Source organism: Corapipo altera, unplaced genomic scaffold, assembly GCF_003945725.1.
Source record: "Corapipo altera isolate COAL_440 unplaced genomic scaffold, ASM394572v1 178, whole genome shotgun sequence".
In the NCBI taxonomy this organism is placed as follows: Eukaryota; Metazoa; Chordata; class Aves; order Passeriformes; family Pipridae; genus Corapipo; species Corapipo altera.
This window is the reverse complement of record NW_020884983.1, coordinates 49,165-59,479: the sequence shown is the minus strand read 5'-3', so window position 1 is coordinate 59,479 and position 10,315 is coordinate 49,165. Positions and strand designations below refer to the sequence as shown.

The window sequence follows — 10,315 nt, the reverse complement described above, 5'->3', positions numbered from 1 at the left end:
TTTTAGATCACCTCCTCTCCAAATATTCCCTGATTTTAGATCACCTCCTTTCCAAATATTCCCTGATTTTACATCACCTCATCTCCAAATATTCCCTAGTGATGTAGAACTTGTATTAAAAAGCATTTCACCGTAGAAGAAGTTCCAATTTGTGTGTCCTGTGCAGTTCCCTTCAGCCAGAGGAGCAACCAGAGATTGAGGGCTTTGGTTACAGTCTGTCAGAAGTGAAGCCAGGCAAGGCCTAGAAAGCAAATGTAATGTACCAATATGAAAAGTAGAGAGTTAAATTCAGAATATAGATTTTAAGCAAAAGCACAGAAAACTTGGTCTTAGAAACAGCGGAGCAATAATTAATTAAGGTGTGTAGAACACAGTGACACAGGAGAACAGAAACAGATGTACTCAGGAAAACAGAAAGAACTAAGAGGCTAAATTAAATATATAGAAGGAAAACAAAGGCTGATAAAGAAGGAAAGCGAGTCAAAACATAGGTACACCTTGCCAAGATATCAGGAACTTCTACCAAATACACTAGAAAGGTAGCCAAGGTAGGAAAGTTCCCAAAGTTCATGAAGAGGATGATAGGAGGGCTGGGGGCCTCTGAGGCTGAAGAACAGGAATGACCCTCCCAGATTCTCCCCAAATTGAAGACCACACCTCTAACTCCGCCTAAACTCCACCAGTTATGAATATTAAAATTGTCTGTTGCAATATCATGAATATTCATATTGTATTATGCAATTACTTGCCAAAAATTGTATCAAAAGACCAGCTGTGAGTTGCTGGATGGAAGCAGTTGCCCGGGGCGACCTGGCTGCTTCCCCTGAATAAAGCCATACCTCCTGCTTAAAGGCTACAAACTTTGTCTCTGAGCAGTTCCTTCGTCCTTGCCTTGTTGGGGGCATAAAATTGGCATCAGAAGTGAGCGTGGGAATGGGCTGATCTCAGCTGCAAGGACAGGCTGAACGAACCCTTTGCCGTGTCGCTGCAGGTGAAGGAGAACCTGCTGTCCTGCAAGATGCTGCTGCACTGCAAGAGGGACGAGCTGCGCAAGCTGTGGATCGAGGGCATCGAGCACAAGCACGTCCTGAACCTGCTGGATGAGATCGAGAACATCAAGCAGGTCCCTCAGAAGCTGGAGCAGTGCATGGCCAGCAAGCGCTACCTCAACGCCACCGACATGCTGGTGAGATGGGGTCCTCAGGACCCAGGGAAAAGAGCTTCCCTCCCCCTCTGCCCCCCCCTTTTGGGTAAAGGAAAGAAAGGAGGGGGAAAAAAAAAACCCCAAAGAACCGAGAAACAACAGAATCGAAGTGGTTGATGCCTGATAGGAGGTGAGAAAAAAAACTCTGGAGCGGTTAATTGAGGATGAGATGAGAAAAGGGTTTAATTCTGTTATAGATGACACCAAGCTGGGGGGGAGTGTCAGTCAGCTGGAAGGCAGGAGGGCTCCGCAGAGGGACCTGGGTAGGTTGGAGAGTTGGGCTGATTCCAAGGGGATGAGGTTCCCCAAGGCCAAGGGCCAGGTCCAACAACAGCCCCATGCAGTGCTCCAGGCTGGGCCAGAGGGGCTGGAGAGCAGCCAGGCAGGAAGGGAGATGGGAGTTGGGCTGGGCAGGAAGCTGAACATGAGCCAGCAGTGTGCCCAGGTGGCCAAGAGGGCCAATGGCTGCTGGCCTGGATCAGGAACAGTGTGGCCAACATGTCCAAGGAAGTGATTCTGCCCCTGGACTCAGCGCTGGGGAGGCCACACCTCGAGTTCTGTGTCCAGTTCTGGGCCTCTCAGTTCAAGAAGGACATTGAGATCCTGGAGCAGGGGCAGAGAAGAGCAGCGAGGCTGGGGAAGGGACTGGAGCACAAGTGCTGTGAGGAGAGGCTGAGGGAGCTGGGGGGGCTCAGCCTGGAGAGGAGGAGGCTCAGGGGAGACCTCCTCACTCTCTGCAACTCCCTGACAGGAGGGGGGAGCCAAGGGGGATTTGGTCTCTTTTCCCAGGCAGGGATCAGCAAGACAAGAGGGCTCAGTCTTCAGCTGTGCCAGGGGAGGTTTAGGTTGGATATCAGGAAGAATTTCTTTGCAGAGAGGGTGCTCAGCCATTGGAATGGGCTGCCCAGGGAAGTGGTGGATTCTCCATCCCTGGGGATTTTTAAAAAGATGGATGTGGCATCAGTGCCATGGGCTGGGAACCACAGCGGTGTTGGATCAAGAGTTGGACTTGATGATCTCAGAGGTCCTTTCCAACTCAGCTGATGCTGTGATTCTATGAAGACACGTGTCAGCCGTGTCCAGGTGTTCCAATTTATAACAGTGCCTGTCCAATATCATGTTGTTGTGCAATATTTTGGGTGTATTTTTTTGTATATATATATAATTTATAAAGATACATACATAAAGATATGTGTGTGTGGGTGAGGTTGCTCATGGCTATGAGAGAGAGACAGTGCAGACCTCGCTGATAAATAGTTTTCTGCAGTGTATTGTGCTGTTTTGTGTTGTTTGTCTGGTTCTTTTTTGTTTCCAGGACAGAGAATATTTTCCAGTAAATCAAATAATAATGATACAAAAAGCAGCTGTTAGTTCATGGGGGTTTTTTTCATATCTCAAGGAGTGCAGAGAGAGCTCAAGTGGAACCCGAACGTTCTATTTCAGCCTCTCATTGACACTTGCAATCCTCATTTGAGGACAAATGTACCTGTATAAAGCAACAATAATAAAGAAAACAATAATTCCCTTGCATTTGGAACCTTTTCCTGGCCAAAATTTCACCATGGGCTCCCTAGCCATTTGCCATCTCCTGTTAACACAGCTCTGTGGGGCTCTGATGTTGTAGTCACTGCCTGGCTGCAGGATCATTCCTTTCCCCTTGGATATGAGATGGATATTATGTAAAATCACTGCTGAGCTGTCAGGGAGGCAGAGTGTCCTTTGGTTTCACTCCTCAAGGAGAACACATGGTGGGAAAAGCCCAGAGTGATCCAACAAGGAGTTTTTATCCCTCATGTTGGAATCAGAGCCCTCATTAATGCTGTCCCTGGATCCTTGTTGGAATTAGACCTCTGCAACCCCGTTTGAGGTGGATGCAAACACTGTCAGGGCATCATTTCTGCTCGCTGCATCCCACTCCTGCAGCCTGCTCTTTGTATTCCACTCACATTAATTGAAGTAATTTTGCCACTGAAGCGTGTTTCGAACCCCCCTGCATTTAAATTGAAATTTTAATTCCCTTATTGTTTGGAAAAGGAGGCTGGAGATGGCTTGTTACAGGTTTCATTATCACTCAGAACTCTCCAGCTGCTGGTTCTAATGTGCAGTGACTGAGTAATGCGGGGAAGGATTGTTAATAAAAGAGTGGCAGCTTCTCCCAGTCGTACAAACACAATGCAGAGGTAGTTTGTGACAGCTTACATTTGTGTGAAGTTCAAAATTTGAAGTGACAGCTCTTTTTTTCTTTCTGGTTCTGCGTGCACCCAGAGCAGCACAGCTTCAAACATCAACTGTTCACGTTCTGTGCTCCTCCAGCATCCCAAGAACAGAGCAGAGCTGGTGTAGGATCAGCTTTGCTGTCCTATAATTGCAGCCTCACAGGTTGTCTTAAAAGAACCTAATTCCAGCACCCTTTGAGCTGGGAAGCTTTGGAGAAATTAGGGTTGTCTGGAACAGATAAAACTCCCGTTGGAGATGGAATGTGGTTTAGTTATTTGCAGTTTCTTTCTGTGGGTTTTTCATGGTGTGAGTTGATACCGAGGTGACTTTTCCTGAGGTGGATCTTTCCCAGACTCGATTGCTGATGGAAATGTTCATTTTCATGTGGCAGTTGAGAGCACAGGCACCCATTTGTGTGTGTTTTCTGCTTAATATAAAACACAAAAAGGGGCTCAGGGGGGACCTTCTCACTCTTTCCAACCCAGCTGGTGGAGCTGGGGAGGTGTCGGCCTCTGCTCCCAGGGGAACAGGGGACAGGAGGAGAGGGAACAGCCTCAAGCTGGGCCAGGGGAGGTTTAAATTGGATATTAGGGAAAATTTCTTCATGGAAAGGGCTGTCCAGCCCTGGCACAGCTGCCCAGGGCAGGGGTGGAGTCTCCATCCCTGGAGGGATTTAAAATCCCTGTGGATGTGGCACTTGGGGACATGGGTCAGTGGTGGCCTTGGCACTGCTGGGAAACGGCTGGGCTTGATCTTAGAGGGCTTATCCAGAGGGAGAACTTAATATTTGCCATTTGTTTATACAGTCTAAGAGATAAAATGCTAAAAGCAGTTGAAGAAGCCTTGCTGAATCAAGTAATTAAAGGTCATATCATAATAGGATTAAATAAAACCTCTTCAGGCTACTTTCTTTGCATGTCCTGACTTCTATGTGTCCAGCTTTGCAATTTTAATGAACTCATACCACTTTCTCAAAATAGATCAAGTTCTTTTTCTTTTTAAATCTTTTAATTCTGATAGACCATGAAACACTTACTCTGAACTTGATTTATTAGTCCAGGGATTGTGTCAGGTGAGAAAACACCATGAAACTGCAGAAATCAATCCACAGGATAGGAGGGAGGATAACTCCTGTTGCCAGTTGGGAATTTTTTATTTTTTATTTTTTTTGTTAGGACAACAAGAAAGAAAGTAAAAGTGGAAAAAAGGAAGGATGGGGCCCTCTGACCTGTGTTCACTTTACTTCACACATCCTTGTGTTCCAGAGTGAAGAACTCAGTGTTTTACTGTAGCCTGAGTGTCTTTGTCCCAGGAAACACAAAGCTCAAGTGACAGTAATTCATTTCTCCAGGGAATGCTCCAACATTCCTTCCCTTTTTTCCACGTTAAGGACTTAACATTTCAGTTTCCTGATGTCAGGAAAACAATAATACACGTCTCCTGCTCTGCTTTCTGATGTGAATACCAGCATCAGGATGGTTTTTTTGGAGCTGCAGCAGGGTTTTTTTGGAGGCTGAGCACTTTCTCTCTGTACCAGTCGGAGTTTCTGGGGTGGAGCTGGTGCCTGATATTTGCTGTTGGATTCAATTAAACCCTCTTGGCTCAGCCTGCAGCTGGGCAGGAGGGGAGGTGGCACTGCAGGAAAATGAGGGCATTTTCCATCCTCACCACTGGCATCCTTAGGAGGAATTAAATGTGTTTTCTCTCAGCTCCACAGGCTGTATGATCTCTGTTGGGTTAAATTTTGCTTCGTCCCGAAATCTCACCTTTCCATTGGGAGCAAACCAAACTGGAGATGCTGCCAAAGCATTTTACAGAAAAATGATCTATTTTTTTAACTGCAGGACTTCACAACCCAACCTGGTGACTTAGTGGGTGACAACGTGGGCAGAAATCAAAGGTGTTTGGATAAATGGAAATGCTGTGCAGAAATCAAGGAATCATGGAATGAGTCAGGTTGGGAGGGACCTCAAAGATCATCCAGTTCCACCCAGGTCAGGTTGGAGGGGGCTTGGAGCAACCTGGGCTTGTGGAAGGTGTCCCTGCCCAGGGCAAGGGGTGGGACTGGATGATCTTTAAGGTCCCTTCCAACCCAAACCATTCCATGAGTCCGTGTCCTCCTCAATAACGGTGTTCCCCAACATTCCATGCCCTCTGTGAGAGCATTTGGAGTCCTTGATGTCCTCCTGGAAAACTGTGGCTGTTTGTAGCCCTGGGCATTGTTGAGTTTTCATTTTTATTACTTGACTGGAGCTGCTACCCGTGGCTTTCCTCGGGATACACCCAGGAGAGGCTTTCAATTAAAAGTCCCGTGTAGTGAGCAGGCATTTTACACGCACAAGTAGCCTGGAATCAGGAAATAAATAAAAATAGCAATGCAGTTCCTGGCCTGCATTTTATTTACTCTCTGCCTTTCAGTTGGAACAAGGAAAATCAATAAAAACAGCCTTTCATTTTGTTTCTGCGTTCCTTGTCGCAGCCCTGGGATTCAGGTGCTGCCCTGGAAGAGTTTTATATTTTGGAATTAATGCTGAAAAGGGGAAATATAAGAGACTTTTGGTTTGGGGTTGTAAAGAAATGGCTTTAATGGTAAATTTAAATTTTGACTCTGCTTGAAATTCTCTTTTTTTTTTTTCCCCTGAATTACACAAATAATGTTATTTGTGTAATGGTTCTTGGCTTAAAGTCTTTTCCTGGTGAATATGTCCTGTCACCCCTGACCTTACTGTTCCCAAAGAAGCCTTTTGAGAAGTGGCATCTCAAGGGTTGTATTTCTCGTTACCTGCTGTGAGATGTGTCTGTGTTGTGTTAATTATTAATGATTGGCCAACCTGGTGATGTGTCAGGGTGAGGGGCAGGTGAGGTGGAGGTAGCTTGGGTTTTGGGATGTTGGTGGATACGTGGGATATGTTCTGGGGATGCACACAGGGATGGAAATCACGGGCTTTTGGTGCCTGGGGAAGGGTCTGGAGGGGCCACACAAAATGTGCCTGAGGGCACTTGGCTGGTTCAGCTGGAGAAGAGGAGACTGAGGGGAGACTCCCCGGGATGTGCAGCTCCCTCAGGAGGAGCAGCTCTGATCCCTGTGACAGTGACAGGCCCCAGGGAATGGCTGGAGCTGTGCCAGGGCAGGGTTAGGTTGGATTTTAGGGAAAGCTTCTTCCCTCAGGGGGTGGTTGGGCACTGACCAGGCTCCCCAGGGCAGTGGGCACTTCCCAAGGCTGCCAGAGCTCAGGGAGCATTTGGACAACACCCTCAGGAACAAGGTGGGATTCTTGTGGTGTCTGTGCAGGGCCAGGAGCTGGTCTGGATGATCCTGGTGGGTCCCTCCAACTCAGGACATTCCATGATTCCAATTACATACTTGCAAGTTCTTTACAAGAATTGATTCTCTGTGTTCTTAGAAGATATTTCACCTCCTTCCCGTATCTTTTTTCTTTCTTTCAATTCTGCTTTGATTATTTTTTTAATAAACCTCCCAGCCTAGTTTTAAACACATTAAACGTGGAGGTTTTTTTTTCCCCTTTGAAACATCCTATCATTATTTTTCCCCCACCTCGGTGTACTTATCAATAAGTTGATCTCATTCTTTTTATCCTGTAATTTGCATTATCTGAGCAGCCTGTTCATTAAGCTGTGGGTGCCTAATGCTCCTCATTTGCATTGCCACGTGCTTGACCCCAGCTCCTCGTTAATGCACCAACAAGCTGAGAGATCTCTCCAGAGCATTCTGGGGGGAGGGCTCTTGGCTCTGCTCATCACAACCACTCATTTGAAAGTTTATTAAACAAGAAAACACACCCTAATGAAGCCAGAGCAGGGTTTGAATCCAGCAGATGCTTTTCCAGTAATCGCTGATCTTTCCAGGAATTCTTTTTTTTAAACTCTGGATTGTAAGCTGTGATTTTTTTTTTTTTGTCCCTGGTAAAAATATTGCAGCGAAGAGAAATCATTGCAGGAGGGTTATGGGACAGCATAAAATAATCTGGATCAATCTGACTGATTTATTTTTTGAAAAGGCAGCTTTAAAGCCGGCGAATGGTGTGTGAAAAGGTGTAATAAATTCAGGTTTTTAGGAAAGCATTCGTAACATTTGGGATGAATTTAACACGAGTTTTCCACTGCAGTAATCTGATTTATGCCTGGTGAGGTTGGCAGAGTGCTACCAAGTAATTCTGAAAACGGTTTGGTCGAAGAAACATTTCCAGGGGGAGCTGGAGGAGAACTTCAAGCTCCTAAATGAAGATGTGTGGACACTGTGCCTGGTTGGGAAGGAGGCAGAGCTTGTCTGGCACCACAGTTTAATAGAAATCTTCAGTGAATTTATGAATTCTGTAATAAAATCTGGTAAATTAGTTGTTGAATTGAGTAGGTTTGCCCTGAGAAGCTGTGGCTGCCCCATCCCTGGAAGTGTCCAAGGCCAAGTTGGAGCAACCTGGGATCGTGGAAGGTGTTGGGATTGGAACTGGATGAAGGTCCCTTCCAGCCCAAACCATTCTGGGATTCTATAACTGATAGAAAGGAGTTAAAGGTGCCTTTGGCAGCAGAGAGATGGGACACAGGGAGTGCCAAGATTTGAAGTGTCATTGGAAGGCAGGAAGAGAATAAATTTGGGAAACTGCAGGTTTGCATTAAGGCAAATCCTGATGTTTTAATTTAATGCATTGGGACCTCCTTGTTCCAGGCATCATTAGTGTAAAGAAAAGTCTTTTGGGGCAGAGATGATTTTGAAAAATAGACTTTCCTTAATGGCAGTTGCAACTGAGTGAAGATTGAATTCAATCAAGAGGCAAATAAAGTATGGAAATGAAAAGTGGAAGGAAAAAAAATCTGTGCTGCCAGCAGATATCCTGCCTTTCCCACTTCAGGGAAGTCATTTGACCACACTGGTGTAGAAATTTGCTCATGTTTTGTGTTCAAGTCCAAGTGAGCAGTTGGATAATCCTTGTTTTTAGCCCCCTCTGTTCCCGTGTTTGGTTCCAGCATTTTCTTGCTGGGCAGACAGTGATGAATTACAGTGAGTGAAGGAGGGAGGAGATGACTGATGGCTGACAGGGCTGAGGCAAATTCCAAGGAATGAAATTTATGGAGCTGGAGGGAAAGGACAGCGAGCGAGGAACAGAATTTGATAAATATTTAAAAGTTTTTTGGAGGGAAAACAGCAGGTTTGGTCATTGCCACTGAAACACTCGAAAAAATACAGGACATTTGTGCTTTGTGTGAAGGTGAAAAGTAACCCTTTAACCCAGGTCCTGTATGAACATTTTCCCTGTCCTTCCCCCATCAAATCAGTTTGTGTGGAATGTTTGTGTCAGGATGAGCTGTTTTCCTGCAACCTGAGCACTTTTTTATGTGTGTGTGTAGCTCAGAATCCTTCAAACTGATCTTCCAAACCTCTCCCCCTCTCGGCCTCAATCATCTGTATCAGTCCCCCCTTTTTTGTGCATCACTTGGTCAGCAAATCCTTTTGTCTCAGGGAGGGGGAGTGAGCTCAGCTCTTTCCAAAATATTGCAAAGGAATTATCTTCTTTTATAGCTCTTTGTTTGCTTTTTGCTTGTTAATTCTTACAGGGCTGTTTAAAGGTGAACAAAACCAGGAGCAGTTTCTTCCATCACATATAATATAATTAATATAATATAATATCCAGGCTGCTAATCAACACTGAGAGCTGTTCACCATCAGCTCCTCATTAATCCTGTGCTCCTTTTCTCCTTTTTCCTATTTTTATGAGGAAGGGAAGCAGTGACAGTCAGGAATAGCTGTCATGGATCTGTGTGTTTTTCCCATTTTCCATGGTTTTAGTTAAAGGCTCCCTGCTTTAGGATCATCTGGATATTCTTTAAGTTCAGGGTCATCTTTATTAATTGGCATTCACTGATTTTTCTTGATACCAACTGTGGCAGTTTGGTAACAGGCAATTCCCAATCTTTGGATTTTTGCTGTGTGCAAGTTTTCCATGTATCCCATGTGTCAGATGTCCCACCCTCAAAGGCCATAAATTTTCAGCTTCATCTTGATTCACCTTTGCAACCAAAATACCGGAACAAATTCCCAGATGAAACACATAATAATTGATAAATTAATTGGTAAAAGTCATGTCAAGCTTGTAATTAAAAGGTCTAAATGCAGTGTAAAGCAGGTTTAATCAGTTACTCATTAAGTGTTTCCAGCAGAGGAGGCTCAAAGTGCTCAACAGGCTTCTGATTTTTGGGAGTTGGCCTCTTCCAGAAGGATCATGAGTGACTAGAACATGTGGGAAAAGCTGGGAGTGCTGGGACTGCTCAGCCTGGAGAAGGGAAGGGTCCAGGGGGATCTTCTCAATACCTGTAAACACCTGAAGGGAGGGTGGAAAAAGTCAGAGCCAGGCTCTGGTGGTGCCCAGAGATGGCACCAGAGGCCTTGGGCACAAACTGAACCCCAAGAGGTTCCCTGTGTCCATCAGATCCCACTTCAGCTGCCCAGGGAGGTTGAGGTGTCTCCATCCTTGGAGATGTTCCAAAGCCATCTGGACATGGCCCTGTGAGGCTCTGGGTGGCCCTGCCTGAGGGGGTTGGACCTGAGGACCTCCTGAGGTCCCTGCCAACCTCATCCATTCTGTGATTTCCTCCACTGCCCACGGAAAATGTGGGAATTTTTCAGGCACGACAGCCTCGAGTTTGGGAACTTAAATTTATTAACCAGCTTAATTAATTGCTGCTTAACTGAAGCTTCTGGTGAGTGCTTTGGGTTCTGAGGTGGGAGAAGAAAAGAGAACACAGTCAAAACACATTTTCTCACTCTTCCCCAGGTGCAATTTTAAGTCCAACACCTTCACTTCCCTTTCCTTTTCTCGGCTTGTTTTTTTTTTCCATGGCTTTGGCTCAATCTGTCCCAGTTTTCTCTGCCAAGACAGG

At 45.6% G+C, this 10,315-nt stretch overlaps 1 protein-coding gene across 1 annotated transcript in view; it reads left to right on the top strand.

Moving 5' to 3' along the window:
• LOC113958015 (exocyst complex component 4-like) overlaps positions 1-10,315 on the top strand; it is a 52,949-nt gene that overhangs the window by 25,837 nt on the left and 16,797 nt on the right. The window contains exon 3 of the mRNA XM_027665979.1: positions 992-1,186. Coding sequence (XP_027521780.1) covers positions 992-1,186 — 195 coding nt within the window. The remainder of the gene's footprint in view (positions 1-991; positions 1,187-10,315) is intronic.